General features: G+C 52.0%; 1 protein-coding gene across 1 annotated transcript in view; it reads left to right on the forward strand.

The window, feature by feature from the left end:
- ZSWIM5 (zinc finger SWIM-type containing 5) overlaps window positions 1-20,562 on the forward strand; it is a 96,896-nt gene that overhangs the window by 71,699 nt on the left and 4,635 nt on the right. Inside the window, exons 3-11 of the mRNA XM_085067745.1 lie at window positions 4,142-4,290; window positions 4,926-5,076; window positions 10,405-10,584; window positions 12,846-13,022; window positions 15,322-15,468; window positions 16,440-16,577; window positions 17,059-17,319; window positions 17,713-17,848; window positions 19,574-19,731. Coding sequence (XP_084923871.1) covers window positions 4,142-4,290; window positions 4,926-5,076; window positions 10,405-10,584; window positions 12,846-13,022; window positions 15,322-15,468; window positions 16,440-16,577; window positions 17,059-17,319; window positions 17,713-17,848; window positions 19,574-19,731 — 1,497 coding nt within the window. The remainder of the gene's footprint in view (window positions 1-4,141; window positions 4,291-4,925; window positions 5,077-10,404; window positions 10,585-12,845; window positions 13,023-15,321; window positions 15,469-16,439; window positions 16,578-17,058; window positions 17,320-17,712; window positions 17,849-19,573; window positions 19,732-20,562) is intronic.

Genomic DNA, 20,562 nt, shown 5'->3' on the forward strand with positions numbered 1-20,562 from the left:
CCTGTCCTGTCACACCAAGCCAAGGCTGATGTTTGAGGAGTCCTCGGGCGCTCTTTGACTTTCAGGTCATCCTGAGACAGCGTCTGGAGGGCAGCACCAGTAAACCTATTTGAAATTCTGCCTTCCCGCAGGGGAGGAGGAGAAGGTCAGATCTCCAGGGGATTCATGTTCCTGTTTGCTGAGCTGATGTGGATTTGAGGGAGAAAACCACACCTGAGTGCTGGAGAGAAAGGCAGCTCTTCCCCTTGTCTTGCAGAACAGCTGGGGTTGCCAAATGACCCCAGAGCACATGAGTGGTGCTTGACAAGCAGCTTCCAAAGTGGGCTGCACCCGATACTGGTACCAGCTGGACCGCATTGTTCCTGTCCACCATGCTGGGAGCCAGTCTGGATTCACTTGCCCCATTGCTGTCAGGTGTATGTGAATCTTCAGGCTGCCCTGGCAGCTCCCTCTGACTTGCCTCCACTTGAAAATGAACCGGGAGTCTTGGTGGAGCTGGATTCCTTGCTTTGCTGCTATTTTTAATCCCTTGTTAGAGTTCATTTCCTTTCTGGTGCCTGGTTATTTTCTCTCCGAGGTTTTCTGCCGTTTGCTTATTTGTCCATGTCCTCCCCACCCCCTGCCCTGAGCTGATCCTTCACGTCTGTTTTCTCTCTGTATGCCAAAGAGGAGCCTGGAGACATTCAGCAACACCACCATGTGCAGTCATGAGATGGCCCTTGTGAATGGCCACCACGACGGCCAGCCCTGCTCCAGGCACCACTGACCCCGGGGCTGGCACAGCCAGGCGCCAAACCACCAATGGCTGCTGGGCACAGTCGGGTGAAATGACCATAGGGGAGATGCTGGAGCAGCCGCCTTTATCCCTGGGTGGCTTTTAGCATCAGTTGATCAGCTCCAGACACTGATTAAAAATTATAATTATCCCTTTCTCTTTGTATCAGCAATCCTGCTTCAGGTCAGATGCTCTGGGACTGTTTTCCACACTTCTCAGTTGGGATGTGCCAATGCCTTGGCATGACCCACAAGGTCCTACTGCCTCCTCAGCCCTGGAAACCTTCAGCTTTTCAGTCCAGGAGCCCCTTTCATTTTCTTCATGTTGGGCAGCTGATTTCTGAGCTAGGAGTTGAATTTTCCATGCCTGACTTCACTCTGTTTTCTAATTTGTAGATTTTTCCAGTCCTTATTTCTTGGTCTTCGTATTTGCCAAGTCTCACTTGGCTGTCAAACAGTTAAACTCCCGAGCTCCCAGCTCGGGGGGAGCCCAGCTCAGGGTGTGATGGATTGCATTTTTATCTCAGTTTCTACAGCCAGTGTAAACGGGCTGGTGAAACACTCTTTCCACTCAAGATGTGCGATGGTGTTTCCTTAAATCTGAATCCGGCAGGACCAAGATCCAGCACATCTGAAACAGGGCTCTTTAGAGCACGAATGCTGCTATATGAGAAATGTGTTATGCAGGCTCTGGGCTGTTTTACATGCCGTTCCCAGCTCCTTTGGAGCTGAGACATGGAATCACTCATCAGCTGCGTCACGGCATGCTGCTGCCGAAGCCCCCACGGTGTGAACGTTGGCAAAGGGAAGTGGACAAATCCTGCCATTAATATTTAAACCCAGCACAAATCCCGTTGTTTGCTCTTAAATGTTTATCCAGCTCCCCAGCGTAATTGGGCAGCCCGTTATCTGCCGGGTTGTGCTGCACGTGTGGGAATCTGCTATTACAGCCCTCTCTCTGAATCTTTTATAGGAGAGCAAAATACATTTACAAGCAAATTTGGGCTTTATTTGGAGGCGCGGGAGGCGCGTTGCTAATTTGGCTGTGGCCCGAACCCCAACGTGCGAAGTGCTCAATGTGTTGCGTGGGAGGAGGAGGTTTTATTTAGCTGCACGCTCCAGTCCTCGCTGCTCGGGCTTTCCGTCGCTAACGCTACGTGTGAGCAGCAGGCACCGAGGGTAGCCCTGGGAACCCCAAAAAAATGCACCTGCTTTTTGCATCTTGCAACCTCCTGCACCTTAACCTGTCACAGCGGCCACGGTGAGGGATCAGGGATGAGCTGAGCTTTGGTGGGATGAGTCACCCCAGGCATCCATGTCCTCCTGGTTCCTGTAGATGCAGACAGGTGACCCTGTAGAGGCAGTCGAGGCTGCTCTGGATAGCTGCAGCTGGGAGTGGCGGGCAGGGTGGTGAGGAGGAGGATATTAAGAGTGCAAGCGTCTGGGATACCTAGCGATGGGGCCGGATAAGCGCTCTTGGTAGACAGATTAGTCATCGGTTCCTGATAGGGGATAATCGCTGGCTTGTCTGCTCTTTATCTGCGAGATGAGGATGAGGCTGGGGGAGGGAAGGAAAAAGCACAGAAGAGCTCGGAGGGCCAGCATGGACTGTCCCTGTCCCTGGCTGTGGCTGTCCCTCGTGGCTTGTGGCAGGGCTCTGAGCTGACTCTGATGGTACACTCTGAGCAGGACTCGCCCCTTCCTGGGTGCTCAGGGTTTAACTGCTTCTCCAAGCCTATGGCAGGGGAGTGGGATCAGGAGCAGGATCAGGGCATGTGTGGCAAAAGTCCTCATGCTTATCCAGGAGCTGTGATTTCCTTTCTGCTGCTTCAGCTCTCAATTATGTGGTTGTGTTGACTATAAATTATTCTGCAGAGAGAGCAGCAGCATCCTGTCCCTTCAGCATGCCTAGAGCTTGCTGGAGCTTCTCTCAGGCAGCAACTGTTAGCAGAAATTAAAGTAATTTTGTAAAGGACATTAAATACAAATAACTGTATCTTAGCGGGTCAGGAGTGTTCTCAGCCTTTGCTGGAGGAGCAAAGCCCCTGAGGTTGATGTTGTTTTGCTTACAAGCCAGGAAGAGACACTTGCCCTGCTGAACAGGCATCCTGGAGCACGATTTTCATGAATTACATTTCAGCTCCTGGTTCAGCAATGCACAAGGCTGGGGTATGCACAGCATTCCAGGTTGTCTCTGTAGGAAATGATGTTTTCTCCCCAGCCAGATCCCAGTTGTAGAAAAGACATCATGAAGATTTAATTGGGAATGTGTCAGCTACAGCATCCCATGGCTCCTCATGCAGCACCTTGCTCTTCCTGTGCTGACCCTCTTCCTCTCTTGAGAGGGAGATGAGATGGGAGAAGCAGACCTAAGTGGAGTGGAGCATCCTCCAGCTGCAACAGTCCCTCCTTGGCACTGGTTTTTCCTAAGGAGTTTCTGTAGACCAGGACCCTAAAGCAGACAGCTGAAAATCTGAGTTTCTATTCCCTTTTGTGCACTTGGCTGCTCACTGGAGCTGTGCTGCTGCCTTTCTTGTGAGCCCTGGAACCTCTTGCTGGGAGGTAGGGTAGTGACCTTGGGGGGAAAAATGGGAATCAAAAGGGGCAAGGTAAGGGAAATTTGGTCCAACTTGTTTAAATCAGTTGCGGGTTTTCTTTATTTTTTTGTTCTCTGGGAGATGAAATGCAGCCTCTGAACACATATGTGTGTCTGCTAAAGGCCCTGCTCTGGTCACAGTTTGCTCTTTGAAGGATTATTGATCCTTTGTTCTTTCCCATAGAGGGTCTCTCCCAGGAAGGTACACTGATGCCCAGGGACTTGTCTCCTGTCCTAAAGCACATGTGGGGCAGGACCAGGTGTTTAACCCAGGGCTCTGGAGCCCATATGCAAGTGGTACCTTTGTTAGACTGTTCCAAACATGGGGAAGGGCTTGCAGGAATTGGATCTTTACTGATGCTTTAACAAGCCAGTGATGTGGAGCAGGAGGATGAGCACCCTGGGCAGTCCCTGGAGCCATGGAGCGCTCCGGGCTCTGCAGCTGTGCTGCCTGTGCTCCTGGGGCTTTGGAGGAAAGCAGGTCCCTGTTCTTCCTCAGCCTCACTTCACATGGAGTGCAGAGGGTGAGGGGCCATGCAAGCATTAGCCCTGTGGTCAGGATCCCTCCTGATGCCTGTTGTGTTAGGACATCGCAGTGCTGCCAGTTGGGGCTCACTGCCTGGGAATCGAGTTGGTTTTCTGTCATCTGAGCTGATAAAGTAAAGGTGGGTCCCTATGTAATAGAGGTGGGTCCACTCCTTGCTGTTGGGACTGTTGACCCTGCTGCCATAAACATGGTTGTTTCTCTTCTCCTCCCCCCCATCCTCTCAGGTGCTCCTGACCCCACTGCTGGGGCCAGCATCGATGATGAGAACTGCTGGCACTTGGATGAGGAGCAGGTCCGAGAGCAGGTGAAGCTGTTCCTATCTCAGGGAGGGTACTACGGCTCGGGGAAGCAGCTCAACTCCATGTTTGCCAAGGTGAGGAGCCAGCTGCTCTCTTCCGTCTCTACTCTGTGTGTCACGTAGCTGGCACTCGCTGACTGCCCTGGCAGGGTGCCCATCACAGCTGGGAATCTCTGCTCCAGTGCCTTCTCGCCCTGTCGTGGAGCAGGCGGTTGTAATCCAGGCTCTGGGTCAGGCTTGGATTGTCTCACCTGCTGTCCTGGCAGGTCCCTTCCTCCCGTTGTTGTTGTGATCCCTGTGCAAGGAAAGGCGTTCCCCCATCTCCCCTTTAGCACAGTGGGGAAAAAGCCAACCCTGCAGAGCCTACTAAGACCATGGGATCATAACCCACAAGTTCCGGCAACGTATGGGCTTTTCTCTTTCTTTGCAGAAGGGCCCTGTTTAGATGTCCATAATCACTCAGTCCCCTTCACAGCCTGGCTGTGACTGTTACTCAGCTGGGCTCCAATCAGCCTTATCTCAGCCATTGCATGAGCATTATAATGTATGACTATACATTATACACACACACACATAGATATGTATGTATGTGTTTACAGTCTGGACCCTCAGGCTGAGAGCTGTGGATTGCCACCCTGCTGAACGTGTCTTAAACACCTCTGGGGAACCAAGGTTTGTCTCACTGAAGACTTTCTCTTTGTCCTTTCCAGGTCCGGGAGATGCTGCGCATGAGGGACTCCAACGGGGCCAGGATGCTGACGTTGATAACAGAGCAGTTCATGGCTGATCCTCGGCTCTCCCTCTGGAGGCAGCAGGGGACAGGCATAACAGAGAAGTGCCGGCAGCTCTGGGATGAGCTGGGTAAGGGTCACTGCCTTGCAGAGAGCAGCAGGGTTACCTGGGCTGCTGGGCCAATAGACATCATTACAGAGGCCCTGTAGGACTCTTTTTTGGGAGCAGAGACCCTAAGAGATGCCAGGACCTTACTCTATCCCCTGTTTGGGAAATCACTGTGAGACAGCTGGATCAGGCCCAAACCACACAGTTCAACACCTTAAACCAGCCCTTCTCCTGCAAAGGGGTCAAGGATGATGGGTGTGCAGTGTGTGGCTGGTCCCATGCTTCCAGCAGGCTGGTGTTTGGTGAGCTACCCCATAGCCTTTGTGAGGGAGGACACAGGGCTGGTGAGCCCCAGGGGCTGGATGTAGCCTGGATGTGGAAGTGCTGATCCTGGAGGAGCTGTGATCCAGAGGGGGAAAAGCAGGTTCTCAAGTCCCATCATGTCTAACAGATTCTGCCTGCTGTGGTGCATGTTGCCAGGGTGAAGGGGGCAGGATGGGCAGAACAGAGCCTGGCTGTAAGGGAAATGCAGTTCTGGGTAATTCTAGCTAAGCACCTTAGACACCAGCTCAGCTGGCTGACACTGTAATATCATTAGAATAAAACATTTAGATGACGTGGGTTTGGGGAGGTTGGTTGTGTGGTGAAGTTAACCCTGCAGTTCTGGGTTCTCCTGGACATTTGGGATCTTGGGTGAATAGTTTGACTTGAGCTATAGTTTGATGAATTAGTTTGAGCTCCTCTGCAGCCTGCTGGTAGGAGATACTGAGCAAGGGCAAGTGTTGATGGGCTGTCCCCAAAGGGATGTGGTACAGCTGGAAGAAGGATTAGGATGGTCTGGGATTTGGAGCATCTGAGACTGCAGCTGGGAATCACAGACCCACCTACCAAGTGCCCAACAAATGCAAACAGAAATGAGGCTGGGGAGCCTAGCCAAACTATGCAGACAAGATCTGGGCAGGGGTGGGATGTCTTGCTTCTGTATGAAGTTTCCTGGATGGAAATAACCACACCAGCTCTGGAGAGCTCATCTGTGCTTACTTGCCAAGAAGATATTTCCAGGATTTTGGGATGTTGCAGCTAGACAATTGGATATGCAAGGATCCTGGAGCAGTGGCCAAGTCCACCAAGCCAGAATTTCCACATGGAAGAAAGCAAACACATTGGTGAAATGTGAATGGATGGGTGTGTGGGCAGGCCTGGACGCAGGAAGCAATTTGCTCAAAATTACAGATTATTTGGCCAGATTTCCAAACTGCTATCCAAGCCGAGGGCCCTCCCTCCCTTCCTGCACAGGCGAGGGGAGAGTGGCTGGGTTTCAGTCCTGGCTTAACTGTACAAGGACCAGGTTGGTGCACACGGTTTTGGTCGGCAGAGTGGGAGGAGGTGGCAGCACGTCCCTGTTGGCAGATGGCAAAGTGGCTGGGGAATGTCAGGGCCCTACCAGTGCTGGATCAACACGACAGCAGGGGAAGTGTGGTGCCAGCCAACACACGTCAGAGCAGCTCGCCGGGCGTAGGCGTGTCACACGTGAGGGTCTGGGCATCTCCATGCTGTAGAGAAGCTCCTGTAGAGGACACGGTCATGTTCCAAGAAGCAGCTCCAGGACAGGATGGACATGGACTATTCTCAAAGCAGGGATTATTCCCCCATTTTACAGAAGCTTTTTGTGTTTGGCCTTGGGCAGCGTATACAGTAGGAGCAGAGCATCTCTCTAAAGGAGAGTGGAGGCACAGAGGGACCAGAGCTGCTCTGAGTTGGGGGTGTCCACCAGTAACAAACATCAGAAATGCAGAGAGCTGTCCCAGACCATCCCTGAGCGGGTAGCAGTAGCAAGGGCACATGGGGCAGTGGAAGCACCATGTCCCATTGCCTGTGGGCTGTGGATGCCAAAGCTGCCAGTGTTACCCCTGCTCTTGAAGGGAGGGATGAGGGGCCTGTTGCCAGCTGCCACGGGAAGACCTGGCACAGACCACAATCTTCCACCACTTAGAAGCAAAAAATGGGCCTTGTGGAAATTATTTTGGGCACGTGTTTAATAATTAATCATCGATTTTAGAAAAGACTGCATCACAGACTTGCCTGGGATTGGAAGAAGATCAGCCTTAAAGAAGATTGTGGATTTATGCTGGGGAAAATGTAAAGGATTTCGCAGGATTTCAGGGTTATGAAAAAAAAATTAAAATAAAAACGGGATCATTCACTTGTGCATGTGCTGCCAACTGAACCTCTATTGCCCCGTCTGCTGGGGAGCCAGAGGAAGGACCTGCTGGATGGAGAACTCAGCAGCGTGGGAGTATTTGCCCTGGCGCATTAGTACTTACGATTAAAGCCTAATTACAAAAAATAGACGAAAAACCAGCTGAAGTGCAGCCTGACCTTAATCTGCCTGGAGACGGGTTTATTTATCTCGGCCACTTGTTTACAGTGGAGAATTTCAGCAGATTAAGCTGGGGAGCGACCCTGTGGGAAACGGGAGAATTTCTTTGATGGTTTGGAAACTTGGGCGCGGAATCGGAGCGCCTGTGCTCTCTGGGGCCAGCAGCCAGGACCACTGGGCTGGGAAGGTTCTGACCCTCCCTGTCCCTGCACCCAGCCCCGTCATCAAAAAGCATTTTTGTTTAGAGGCTTAGCTTAATCGTGATCTGCTGCTTTGTTCCCCACTTAACCTCCTGCTATCAGAAAGTTCAGATGAAGGTTTCTGCAGCATGAGAAGAGACATGGAGTCTGACCTGGTGTGGCATTTCAGCTCAGGAGCTGACTTGTGCTGTCAGCTGATGTCACTTGCCTATAGGGCCCAAAAAACCACTCTATTATATCTCCCAGATAATTATCATGACCGAGACAGATGCAAATCTCACTTCCCTCCTGGTTACCACCTCCCCACCACATCATTCCTTCTGCAGGGAAGCCCAGGGGCATAATGTTTTGGCATGCAAAGGATGCCTCGAAGGGCTCCCAAAAATAGGCTGCAAAGTCATGAGGCTTCCGAGGAACGTGTATTAGTGGAGCTGTGGGAGCCAAAAATCCAGTGGGTGCATCCCATTCCCGGGGGTGGTGAAGCTGGAGCACCAAGCCTTGTTACTGCCTGTCAGCCAAGTTCTGTGCACCCTCAGAGGCGTGAGTTGAAATTGCCCGAGGCTGCTTTTCACACGAGCAGCCCCGAAGTGGGCGATGAAGAGCAGTGACAACAGGCTGGAGCGCTGATGGGAAGGGAATGCCCGACACCCAGAGCCGAGTGCAGGTTTTATCTCATGGCCACCTGAGAAGGTGGGAAATTCTGTCCCCTTCTTAAGGAAGACTCACTTTCTGGAGCTGAGACCTGATTTTTTTAAAAGATGCCATGTCTGTGCATCCCCCGGTGGAGCCTGCAGAAGCCTGGGAGTGAGTGACATGGACCTATTCTGGGAAGGATGGGCCCCTAAGGAGGTACCTCTTTTACATGTTAATTAATTGCTGATGTTGCAGCTCAAAAATCTTAATCCCCCGTGTTCATCAGATAGAAGTGGGGTTTTGGTGGAGTTTCCTGGGAGCAGAGATGGAGCTGAACTGAGCAAGGGCTGCTTTGGACATTTGCTGATGCTCAGTGCCTGGAATTGCTTTTCCCGTGCCCATTCCTGGATGTGATGCTGCTGCCACCATCTGCGTTGTGACGCGGTAACGTCTCTCCTGCCAAGCCAGGTGGCTCCAAGGAGCCAGACACGCACAGCCCCATGCCTTACTAATGTTTTGAACCAGACATGTCCACAATTGGCAAAGGATTGGTCTGGGGACACTCACCCCAAAAGCACCACCAAAGCTCAGCTGGCACGCAGAGGAGTGGAGAGACACCAGAGTGGAGCCAGGGCCAGGACATCATTGCTCAGTCTGGTTTTGCCTCGCGTTGCTTGGCAAAGGGAACGGCTGCTCTGGCTCCTGTCGGAGCCGCAGCCTCGCTTGGGGCTGTTTGGCTCAATGGCAGGGCTGTGCAGCTGGGGGGCTGCTGCTCAAAGCACAGCCAGCAAGGGAGGTGGTTTGGGCTTGTGGAGGAATCTCCTTGTTGCGCAGTGGAGGCATGTTGGGTGATGTTGTCCTGCCACTGGCTGTCACTTTGGGATAGGAACTTTGGCTCTGGGAGTGGCGGAGATGTGAGAGAGAGCAGTAGGTTGGGCAGGGAGAAGGAAGGTGCTTCAGGTCTCTGTTCAGCCCATGGAGGAGAGGCAGGAAGGGTGTTTCTGCAGGAGGCTGTGCTGTCCCACGTGTGTGACAGGATTTGACATGGGCAGAGAGAGGAGCAGCAGGGACTGCTCAGCCCGAGGGGATCCCTGGGGATACCTCACATTGCAGCTGTGGCAACCCACAGCCATCTCACCCCGCAGGGAGGCACAAGGGAGAGGACATGCTGCATCCTGGCAGCCTTGCAGGGAAATTTGGGTAGAAATGCAATTAGCTAAAGAAGAATTCATGGGTTTGCAGTTACTTAGGTTGCTGTAGCTCTTATCAGAGTGACCCGGAATAGTCTGCAAAGCTCAGTTAGCAGCACCAGTGTCAGCCCTGTTTTATGAAAGGGTGAGCTGGATCTTAACGTCCTTGATCCTGGTTTTGCCTCTCACACAGCAGACAGCATCATCAGCATGACGTGAGGTCCCATGTTGACCCAGAGGGTGTCAGTGTGGGTGTCCTACTGGTGGGCAACTTGGCTTGCAAGATCCAAAGGATTTGCATCTGGGAGGGCTCTTGCCTGCAAGACATCAAGCCAAGCTCCAGGTTCCTCTGCTGGTTCCTCTCCAGGCTGGGGGCTACTAGGGATTGAAAAAGGGAAATAAAAAGAAAAAAAAAAAGAAAGAAAATACACCAAATCTCCTTTTTAAATAGTTGAATGCAAATGGCCTGAAGAACAATGGCAGATGAAATAGCATTCAGAGCGGGTTTTAAAGCGCTTGGAACGTGGGTAGGATCAAAATCAGGTTAGTCTTTGGAGATACAGACTCTGCAGCTTGCCAGGGTGTTTTTAAGCATGCTTTGATGTGTAGTTCAAACACTAGATTTGTCCTGGCAGACAGAAGCACTCACAAATTCATACACAGCCGCTCTCTCCTTCCCTCCTCCCCACTGTCCCCATCTCATGAGATTATAATTTAGCTTCATTACAGAGGAGTTTTACTTTGTCCTGGTTTCAGCTGAGATAGAGTTAATTTCCTTCTTATTTAAAAGCCGTGTAAATCCCCCTCCTGGGTCCGTGCATTATGCTGAAATGAGTTTACAAACCTCCATGAAACCTTGCAGGCTCTCAGGGCGAGCACGGTGGCCGGAGAGCTTTGCCCTGCGCGCATGGCAGTGGCACCTCTGTGATGTCTTGGCTTTGTTTAGGGGCGCTGTGGGTGTGCGTGGTGTTGAACCCACACTGCAAGCTGGAAGAGAAATCCTGCTGGCTCCGTCAGCTGCGCAAGTGGGGCGAGATGGACGTCTGTCCCCTGGAAGATGGCAATTATGGTAACGAGCTTCCCAACATCACTAACGCGCTTACGCAGAGCTCCGGTCACAGCCAAGGTGAGTCCGGGCAGGGAGTGGAAATCCAGCCGACAGCCACAGGGGTTGGGTCCAGGTCAAAACTCACCCCAAAGCTGAGAGAACTCACTTCACCTGCTGATGATGTTTCTGGGAGTCACAGGAATACAAAATATTTCTCTTTACAGCCTTTGGTTTTATATATAAATAGTTGCTTCTCTGCTACAGGGCAAAGTCACCTGTGTTTTGAGTATCAAATTAGAGACCGTTTTAAAGCAATTTCACTTTGGGGGGAGGTCAAACCCCTACAGTCTGTGCAGGTTTGGCCATGGGGTAATACAGGAAAACAGTACTGCTTGCAACAGAGCGGAGCTGAGCTCAGAAGTCATGACTGTAATGTGAAAGTGAGGAGCTGGAGATGGTGCAGAGCTCTTTTCCGAGCCCTTGAGCCTCACTTACAGGCTGTGATTCAGGTGGTAGGGAAGTCATTAGCCAGGAATGTTAATGCAGTTCAAGTGCAGAGCACAGACAGAGCGATGTAGTTATGGGGCTGTTCCTTAGTGCTAAAATAGTTTCTCAACCCCTGACAAAGCATTTGATCCCTTTAAATTTAAGCACTCTTTCTCCTTCCTTTTGCCTGAAGTAGACATTAATTGAAAGTTATTGCTCTTCACATGCTTCTGTCTGCTGCACTGGAATTGCTCTTTGGTGTATTATGTGTGGCCAGAGTGGGTGGAGGAGAGTGGGACAGCAGCCGTGCCACAAGGGAAACTTCATTCTCCTGGGTGGGATTAGTCCCTCAGCAGCAGTTTGAGAGCATGGCTGTCCTGCAAGCCACCCCAGCCATGGCCAGGACTGCATGCCTGGCCTCCCTATGCTCTTCCTCAGGGAGCAGCTTAATTTAAAACTGGCCTTGCTCCATGTCCTGCATCAGTCCCAGGACTACCCCCCTGGTGTTCCCAGCTCTCCCAAGAATTCACTCTGGCATTTGGGGCAGGTTGCTGGGGCTGAATAGGTCACTTTTTTTAGACCTGCAGGGAGTTCCCAAGGCACATGCCAGGGATGTCCCCTTCTCCCTTCGCTCCTGCCTCTCCAAGCAGGGGACTGAAAGCAGCACAGATCCTAGAGGTGTCCCGGGGTTCATGTTTGTGCATATGCAAATACTGCTGCAGATTGTTGCCAGCCTCTTTTATTACTGAAGAACAGCTGATTCTGGAAATCCTTCCTGGTAAAGTGAGCAGGCTTGGTTCTCAACATACAAACACCTGTTTAATTTCTCTCCACCTCAGGGTGCCTGCAGCATTCCGGCTAATTGCTTGTTGCCATCGTTTCCGGAGCATGTTTATCCAGCCTCCCTGGATCAGCTTTGAACAGTGCCTTTTGTTTCCCATCCTTGAATGCATTTAACTCAGCCCCTCTTGCGGGTTGCAGGACCTAACATGGAGCATTGCACCCCCTTTGGGGCTTTCTGTTTTGCAGCCTGCCAGCTGTGTTTGGCCTTCATGATCCAATGTGGCTGGAATGATAGTGGGATTGCTCCAGACAGGTTTTTCCTCGTGACAAATCACTTGTCTTGATCTGTCTGGATGGGGTGAAATGATAATCCAGCATTTGTTAGCTTCAGAAATGTCCATGAAGTTACAGATCAACTCTGAAGAGGAGTGCAGACATCTGATGCGGGGCAGCACTGGGGTTTCAGACGATGTCTCCTCCCTTCCAGCCCTGTCATGCAGCTTGCAGAGGTTACGGGAAGGTGATGGTTTCCCCCGTTACCCGGAGGCATATGAGACACACTGGTGTGGTTCCTTTCGTGGCTTTGGGTGCTGCTGATCTAAGAAGCTGCAGTTCAGTGAAGCTGAGAATGTGTTGGAGAGGAGGAGGAGAGCTCATGGTGCTTGCAGGGCAGTAATGCTGAGGAAGCCCAGTCCTGACCCTGCCTGCATGCTCAGTGTCACAGGGGAGTGACAGGTTTCAAGGTGTCAGCCTTGTGTGTGACAGTGGATTGTGGTCACAAAGCAAGCAGATGGGTGGTCCCTGCTTATTTTCTCACCTCCCTGGCCAGCTCAGCTGTTCTAGCAAGTTACTTAGCAATGCTGTCTGAGGAGACATTAGTCTCCCTCAGAGATGGGGTGGGCAGCAGAAGTATCCAAATCCAGAGCCCCTGTGTCCATCTTGGAAATGACGGGTGGGACCAGGTTTTGCTCTCCTTGTAAAAGCTGAGCTCTGCCCAGGGTGGTCATGTGTGGGAGGAGGAATAGGCTGCCGCTGCCCCACCAGGGCACTGATGGTTTTTCTCTTTGCAGACTCTCTGGCCAGGCCCAGACGAACCGTGTTCACCCGGGCAATCGAGGGCTGTGACCTCCACTGGCAGGACAGCCACCTGCAGCGCATCATCAGCAGTGACTTCTATGTGTCTCCCTCCTACCAGCGGGAGGGTGAGAGCCTCCTCTTCAACTCCCAGGGACAGCCACTGTGGCTGGGTGAGCATCCAAACCCCTTGCATGACCTGTGTGGGTGGGGTTGCTAGTGGAGAGGAGTCGCCCGAGGCTACCCTGGCTCCTTGCAAATTTCTGCATCCTAGACTGAAATTGCTACCCTGGCCCTTAGTCTGAGGAGTAGGGTGAACAGAAGAATTTGATGCCCACCCACACCCCAGCCACAGTCCTTAGAGCAATCTTCACATATTTACAGTCTGGGCTTCTCTTGGGCAGCTTGGATCAAGCTCATCATGTCCCTTTTCATCCTGCCAGTGTTCACCTGTCCCCAGAGCAAGTTCTCATTGTTTCCAGTGCAGGAGGTCTGGACACTTAAAGTCTCTTGAAACTTGACTGCAAAGCACAGTTGTATAATTTGGATTTTTTCTTTCCTGCTCTCACCCTCTTGTTAGTTTTCTCTTAAAGACAATTAGCTGTCAGTACAATTAAGCCTCGTGTGAGCTTAAGGCATACTGGGCCAGGCAAGCACAGAGCCCTCCTGTGTTGCAGACTTTTAGCTCATCTACCTCAAGCCACACAAGTTCTCTCCTGCAAAGTCATGATCCTGGGCAGCTCTGCAGACCCTCAACAGCTGCTTGTCTGGGATGAGAACGAGTGACATGAAGGGCTTTGGGGGGAACTTGGTATGGCTGTCAGCCCTCAGACAGACCCCAAAATGGGAGACGCAAGTCCCCACCCACCTCCAGGAAGGGGCATTACTTATCCCCTACAGTTCAAGAGTTGAATATATGAACATAGAACAGGTCAAAGCCCGCCACTGCACTGTCATCCACTCCAGGAGCTGGGGTCTGCCACCAGCCAGATGGGAAGAGAATATTCAAAGTTGTCTAGAGATGTAGTTTCTGGAGTAGCAGGCACTAAGTTGCTATTAATGCCAGGAGATAGGAAGAGCCCATATGAAGGCTGCTGGTACACCTTAGCTGCAGCAGGATGTGATATTTCTACTCTGGGAAGAGTTTTGGGCAGCTGCAAGCAGCAGGTCTCCTTCTCACACAGCCACAGGCAGCAATGGTGGGTTAGTGCATCCATGGATTCCATCTAGAAGGGATGTGGTGGCCACAGCTCCCCTGTCCTGAGCCTAATCTGAGTTCTGGTGAGCCCTTTTCTCAGGTTGGTTGGTGTGTGTTATTTTTCTGCTGTATTTGCCGTGATTTTTGGATTTTGCGCTTCTGCTTTCTTGGCACCTCTTCAGGGACTCAGTGCTGGGAGAGGAGTGTGATTTGTCAGCAACTTCGAGTGATGAATTCAGCAAGAAGATGAATATTTCATCCGTTTAGCAAATGAATAGAGGGAGCAACAAGAAGCTCTTTTACAGATGTGTTTGTTCTGAAATCTCTTCCTCATGTATTCCTTGTGGGTGACCTTTGGGATGTGGATACCCCATTTGTGGAGGTGTTTGTCTGCATTTCCAGAGCTTTCTGAGCTCTTCCAGGAATAGAAATTATCCCTCTACCATAACTTTAGATCTTCTGTGTTCGCCTGGGTTTTCTTCTCCCCTTGGCAGGACATTTTGAAAGAAAATGGGATTTTCGCTGCTTGTTATGCAGCATGTCATGTCATCTGCTCCTGCTAATTTCTCACTCAGTCATAATCCTCTCCACAGTTGCTTGTGATTTCAGGTGAGCAATAAGCAGCAGGAGCAGATGAATTCCTAAGCAACTGTGAGTCTTGGGAGGGGGTTTCGTGCAACTGTTCCTAATAATAAAACACCAGGTAGGAGAACTGCAGAAGAGATGGGATGTCTGCAGAGCTCACTCTGTGAAGGTGTTAAGGAAGCAGTCTAAAGCATCACCTCAAACCTGCCAGTGCCCCCAGCACAGTGCTCGATGTCCAGCCTTACCCAGTGTATCATCCATCACCTGTGCCATGAGAGCAGGGACGGGTATTTGACAGGACAGCAAGAAGTGTTTGGGGGCAAAGCAGAGAGACATTGGGATAAGCCATGCAGATTTTAGGAGAAACGAGCGGCAGGGTTGTAACAGCCTGTGTTGGAGCTGTCGTATTGCAGCAATGGTGTGTTGGAAATACTTCCATTAGATAAGCTTTGCGGAGGTGGGGATTTAGGTATTGACGTGGCTGCTGTGGGTTGAATGTGGCAGGAGTCCTGTTAGTATTCCTGGTAGGCATCCTTTCCAGGAGCAGGGAGAAAGGGAGGAATTCAAGACAGGAAGCAGGAGTTTAGCTGAGGTGTGGGGAAGGTGAGTAGAAGATGCCCCATGAGTACCATCTTGTAAATGCCTGTGCTCCTGTGGCTCAGCCATGCCCCCTGTTCCTTGCCTTGCAGAACACGTCCCGACAGCCTGTGCTCGGGTGGATGCCCTGCGCTCCCACGGTTATCCCAGAGAAGCTCTCCGACTAACTGTTGCCATAATCAATACTCTGCGACTGCAGCAGCAAAGGCAGCTGGAAATATATAAGCATCAGAAGAAAGGTATGAGTAGAGCTGTGTGAGAAGTGTCTTGTGATGTCTGGCCAGAGTGTCTCGGTTGGAAAAGTCTTTTCTACCTCCAAGAGTTGTGCTGCCCCATTCAGAGTGGCACAGATATATAGGGTAGGCAGTGCTGCATGGGATTGCTCATGTCCTAGAAAGACATGACTTGCTCGAGCCAAGCTGAGTTGATACCCACATGGTAAGAACAGAGGGGCCCACAGGCTGTCTGCAGGCTGCTGGAGTAGGGATGTTCTTGTTCCCACTGTTTGCCTTTAACTGTTTTCCTTTAAGTCTGGTTGCCTGTAAAGGTTGCCCAGGCAAATGCTGCCTGCATTAAAGAGGAGCTGCCTGACTGCAGAGCAGCAGTAACTGGCTGTGTGGGCTACCTCCTTTTGCATTTCCTGCGAAAATGTACGAGGAGACAAGCCCAGTGTTCCTCCTTTTGCAGTTGGCAATTGGCAAGGAGCCGGGGTCAGTTACTGCAGTGCTGCTGAAGGTCAGTGACTCCTGGTCCTTGCCAGCTCAGCCAGCTCGAGATCACCAAAAGATGGAGTTTTTAAGAATCACTGGAAGTCTTTATCATCTCAGGAGAGATTTCTGCTTGTGTTTCCAAAACATTCAGGCTACCATTGCAAATCAGTCCATAAGCTGCAGGTCTGGCTTTATAGACCTTATCTTGGGACTCTGAAGACCCTCACATCCTTTTGGAGCAGAGAATGAGTCACTGCATCTTATGTGGCCTTAGGGACCCGTTTTTTGTATATGTGCCTCCTCCCTCAGTTGTCTCTGCAGAGTGGCTGTTCTGAGCTGCTCCTTGACCTTGTGAGCTACCATGCCAGGGTTGGCCCTGGAGGCCCCTGTGACCCAGGTTGTGGGATAAGAAAAGTCCTCTAGTTTCAGAAACCTCTCTGGGCGCAGAACTTGTCTTTAAATTCCTTGCTTTTACCATCACGCTCTTCTATTTTATCCAGAGCTGCTGCAGCGAGGAGCAACAACCATCACCAACCTGGAGGGCTGGGTAGGCCACCCTCTGAACCCCATCGGCTGCCTCTTTCTCACCCTGACTGAAGCTTGTAGATTAGAAGAGGAAAATTGCCTTGAAATTTCAGGTACCTAGTGCTCCTCCTGGATCCCTTCCTGGTGGCTGTGGTTGAGGTGGGTGCAGATCTAGGTCCCTGGACACCTGGGTTCTGAGTTCATCCTCTCTGCCTTGGCAGGAGCAGCCAGGGCAGAGCTGCAGTGCAGACAAGGAAGGTAGTGAGTGGAGAGAGTCGAGTTTTCGCAGCCCCCAGGCTTGCAGCCAGAGCAGAGCACGGATGAGACAGGCTGGTCCATTGGAAAGCTCTGGTGTCAGCTGTGCACCCTATTGCACATGTCTTGGGTCTCCTGCATCTCCTAGTGAGAGCAGGAAGGGAGGGTGAAGCCCACATCTCCCTCAAGGAGCTTTCATCTGTCGTCTCTGGGTGACCAAAAGCAGGTAGGAAGGGAAGTGTGGGTCTTGCTTCTGAAGTGAGAGGTTTTTCTCTGCTGTGATTCTGCTCCCTGGGAAGACTCTTCTAACCCCCCTGCATTTCCTCTCCCTCCTTTCAGACGCTGGGGACTCCAAACCCCCAGTGTATCAACATGTGCCCGTCGTGACTGGCAGCCAAGACAGTGGCGAGTCCTACCTGTCCCTGGCCTTAGAGGTGGCCCTGATGGGGATGGGTCAGCAGAGAGTGATGCCTGAAGGTCTCTATGCCCAGGACAAGGTGTGCCGCAATGAGGAGCAGATCATTGCCCGGCTGCAGGACCTGGAGCTGGACCCGGTGCTGGTGCAGACCCTGCGGAAGCAATGCATCTTGCTGCTGGAAGGTGGGGACTTGGTTCATCCAGCTGACTTTTGTGTCTTAGCCTAGTGTTGGTAACGTCTCTGAGGTGCCCTTTTCAAAATTTGTGCCCATTCTGCTTCTTCCTCTGTGGATGTGATGCAGAGCCTGTAGGATGGCTGCTCTGCCCCATCTGGCAAAGCAAGGGTTTGCTGGCATCCCTGGAAAAATACCAACTCAGAGGCAATATGGAGAAGGGTGCTAAGCACATGGCCTCAGCTTCTTATTTTCTTTTAGAGAAGGGAAGAGCAGCCCTAGGTCCAACTTGAGTAACATTCAGGGAGCTGAACAGCAGATCCTCAGAGCTTTGGGGTGGTGCAAACCCCAGCCACAGATCCTGCTGTGCTAATTATGGCTAATGGGCTCTGCTTCTGCCTAGGTGGTCCCTTCAGCGGCTTGGGAGAAGTCATCCACCGGGAGAGCGTCCCCATGCACACCTTTGCCAAATACCTGTTCTCTGCCCTACTGCCCCACGATGCTGACCTGGCATACAAGCTGGCTTTGCGTGCCATGAGGTTGGTGCATGTTTAATTCTGTCTCTGCCCCCTTTTTGCCTCTTTCTTATGCTCCATGGGAAGCTGGGATGCTTTGCAACTTTATAGCAAGGATGGGAGTGGAGACAGGCTTGGAGCTTGCAGTCCATGGGATCTTGTGCAGTGTGTAGGGCCACCAGGCAGAGCAGCAGTGCAAAGAGGTTTCTGCTCTCCATTTGGGTGATTCCTGGTTTATAAGCTCCATCCACACAGATCTGCATGGGTCCAATAATGTCTGCTGGCCCAGACCTCCACTCAGCCCCTTGCTCCAGGCTGGACCACCACCTGCCCGTCCGTGTGACAGGCATCCTCTGCCAGAGCAGGTCCCAGGCACACACAGAGCTGTCACCTGCCTTCTGTCTGCCAGGCCTCAGGCACCCTGCAGCCCTCCCTGCCTGCAAGAAGGGCTGTTATCCTGGCACAGATGGGAGGGTGGTTTGCCCCAGGCTCCAGGGTGTTACAGAGCCAGGTGGAGAACACAGTTGCACTCTGTTTTCCATTAAAACCCATCTCTCTCTCTGGGACGGGGGACACAGCTGATGCTGAGAGCTGTCCCATCTCTCTCCCCAGTCCATGACACACTTCAGACATCAACGTGTATACTGCACTGTTTTGACAGGGACTGGATGGTCTTGGAAAGGTTGCAATTTCCCAAACAAGTCAATGCTTGGAGGACTGTCAACTCCAGAGCATCCCAGTGCTCTCTTCCTCTACCGCCATTAAAAGTCCTGGCCCAGAACATCATCATGGGCCAGATGGGTCATATCTTGCCAACACTGGGGGAAAGTTTGAAAGCCCCCAGTCCTGGGGAGAGCTGCTCAGGATGACAGCCAGCCCTGATAAGCAGCCAAGGGCCTCTGTGGTGTGTGCAGGCACCATGTCCTGCCAGACCTAAGAGCTCTGGTCATCGAACAGGACTGAGGGCCCTAGGGATGCCATCTATTAATGTCCATCCCGTGCTCCCAGCTAGGACTTCCTGTGTTGGGGTATCTGTGTCCAGTGCTGTAAAGGTTGGGCTTCAGCTTCCCTGTGGTTACCTCAAGCCTTCAAGTGAGGACAGCAGAGACACTGAGATGCTCTTCATGTCCAGGGCACAGTTTCCCTCCTGCACAGCTAGCCATGAAGTTAGCAACACCAGCACCAACTCAGGGGTTTAGGATTTGTTACCATGGCTGGTGACATCAGACTCCTGCTCCCCTTCTTTAGGCTTGCTTCTCCCCCACATTCTCCAGGCTTTTGCCCACAAAAACAGGCAGCCTAACCTGGCTACAGAGGCCCTGGGGAAATATGCTGCTGCTTCTGCTGCTTCTGATCATAACCAAGCATTTTAAGAAGAACCAGATGATACAGTCAGGAGTTCTGCTGGATGCTTTGACATAAAAGGAGCAGGAGGGGAGGAGGGATTTTACTTTTTTTTTTTTTTTTTTGCTTCTCTGAGGTCTGTGCTTTTCCTCACAAGTTTATAAATCACTCCATGGATCTTTCTCCCCCTTTCAAGTCAGTGTGAGATTGATCCCCATGCCCATGTGTTGAGCATGCAGCCTCGGGAGCCCCACACGTGCACAGCACCAGGATGTGTTCAAAGGCATTGCTGCAGGCAGCTGCCTGCAGGCAGCCCCTGCCTCGCCTTGGCAGCACCTTGGGGAGAGGGGGTGAAGCTGGGGCTGGGCTGGGGTCTGATGTTGCCTCCTCCTGCTTGCCCTTCAGGTTGCCTGTCCTGGAGACCACGGCACCATCTGGCGACGTGACTCACCCTCACCACCTGGTCTCGGTGGTCCCCAGCAGGTACCCGCGCTGGTTCACCCTGGGACACCTGGAGTCACAGCAGTGTGAGCTGGCCTCCACCATGCTCACAGCAGCCAAAGGTTGGTGGCAGGGCAGCTCTGGGGTAGGGTTGATGGGATGATGCTGCACAAGAGCATCAAAGGGTTTTTCCTGGAGAAAAGAGGGAGCTCTTGCTTCTGCTCCCTCAAGCACTGGCAGAGACTGGCTAGGTGCCCCACTGGCAGCCTGCTGTGGGCAGGGCATGGTGAGCTGGCCTTAAGAATCTGGGCTTTCTGGGATTCTTGTCCCAAAGGACTCATGGTCCAGCAGGGCAGGATGGGAATATCCCATGAGGTGCAGGCAGGCCTTGCAGCCACGGTGCTGCGGGTCTTGGGTAGTGCCCCAGGTGATACAGGACAATTCCTGCCCTGCAGCCCAGTCAGCTGCCAGGCCAGCAATTCCTGCCAGGCATGTTGTGGTTTAGTTTGAAGCTGTTTATCCTTTCACTTCTGCTTTATCTCTTCCAGCCCTGTGGTAATGATCCTGCATGGGCTGTGAGAGGGAGAAGACCTCCCTGTGCACCAAACCACAGATGGCTTTTGTAGGAGATGAGATCAGTGGTGCTGGGTGGGACGCTTTGGTCCCAGCTGCAAGGGGCTCGTGAAACACCTCACTGGTCTCTTGGGGCTTTTCAGCTCCTGCCCAGGCACAATTATGAAGGCAAGCACAGGCTTTTCATTAAACATTCCCCTGACCAGAAACCAACCCCAGCAGGGTGGCAAAGGTCTTGTGTCCTGTGAGGGTCAGTGAGCCAAAGCAGTTACCACTGTCCTCTGATGTCCTGGTACTGCCAGCCTGACAGGGAAGGTGTTTCTTCCCAGTGAGAGGGAAGAGAAATGAGCTGTCAAAAAGCTCCAGCCTCACTGCCTTGG

Source organism: Lichenostomus cassidix, chromosome 8 (genome assembly GCF_008360975.1).
Source record: "Lichenostomus cassidix isolate B80296 chromosome 8, HeHo_3.0, whole genome shotgun sequence".
NCBI classification, from domain to species: domain Eukaryota; kingdom Metazoa; phylum Chordata; class Aves; order Passeriformes; family Meliphagidae; genus Lichenostomus; species Lichenostomus cassidix.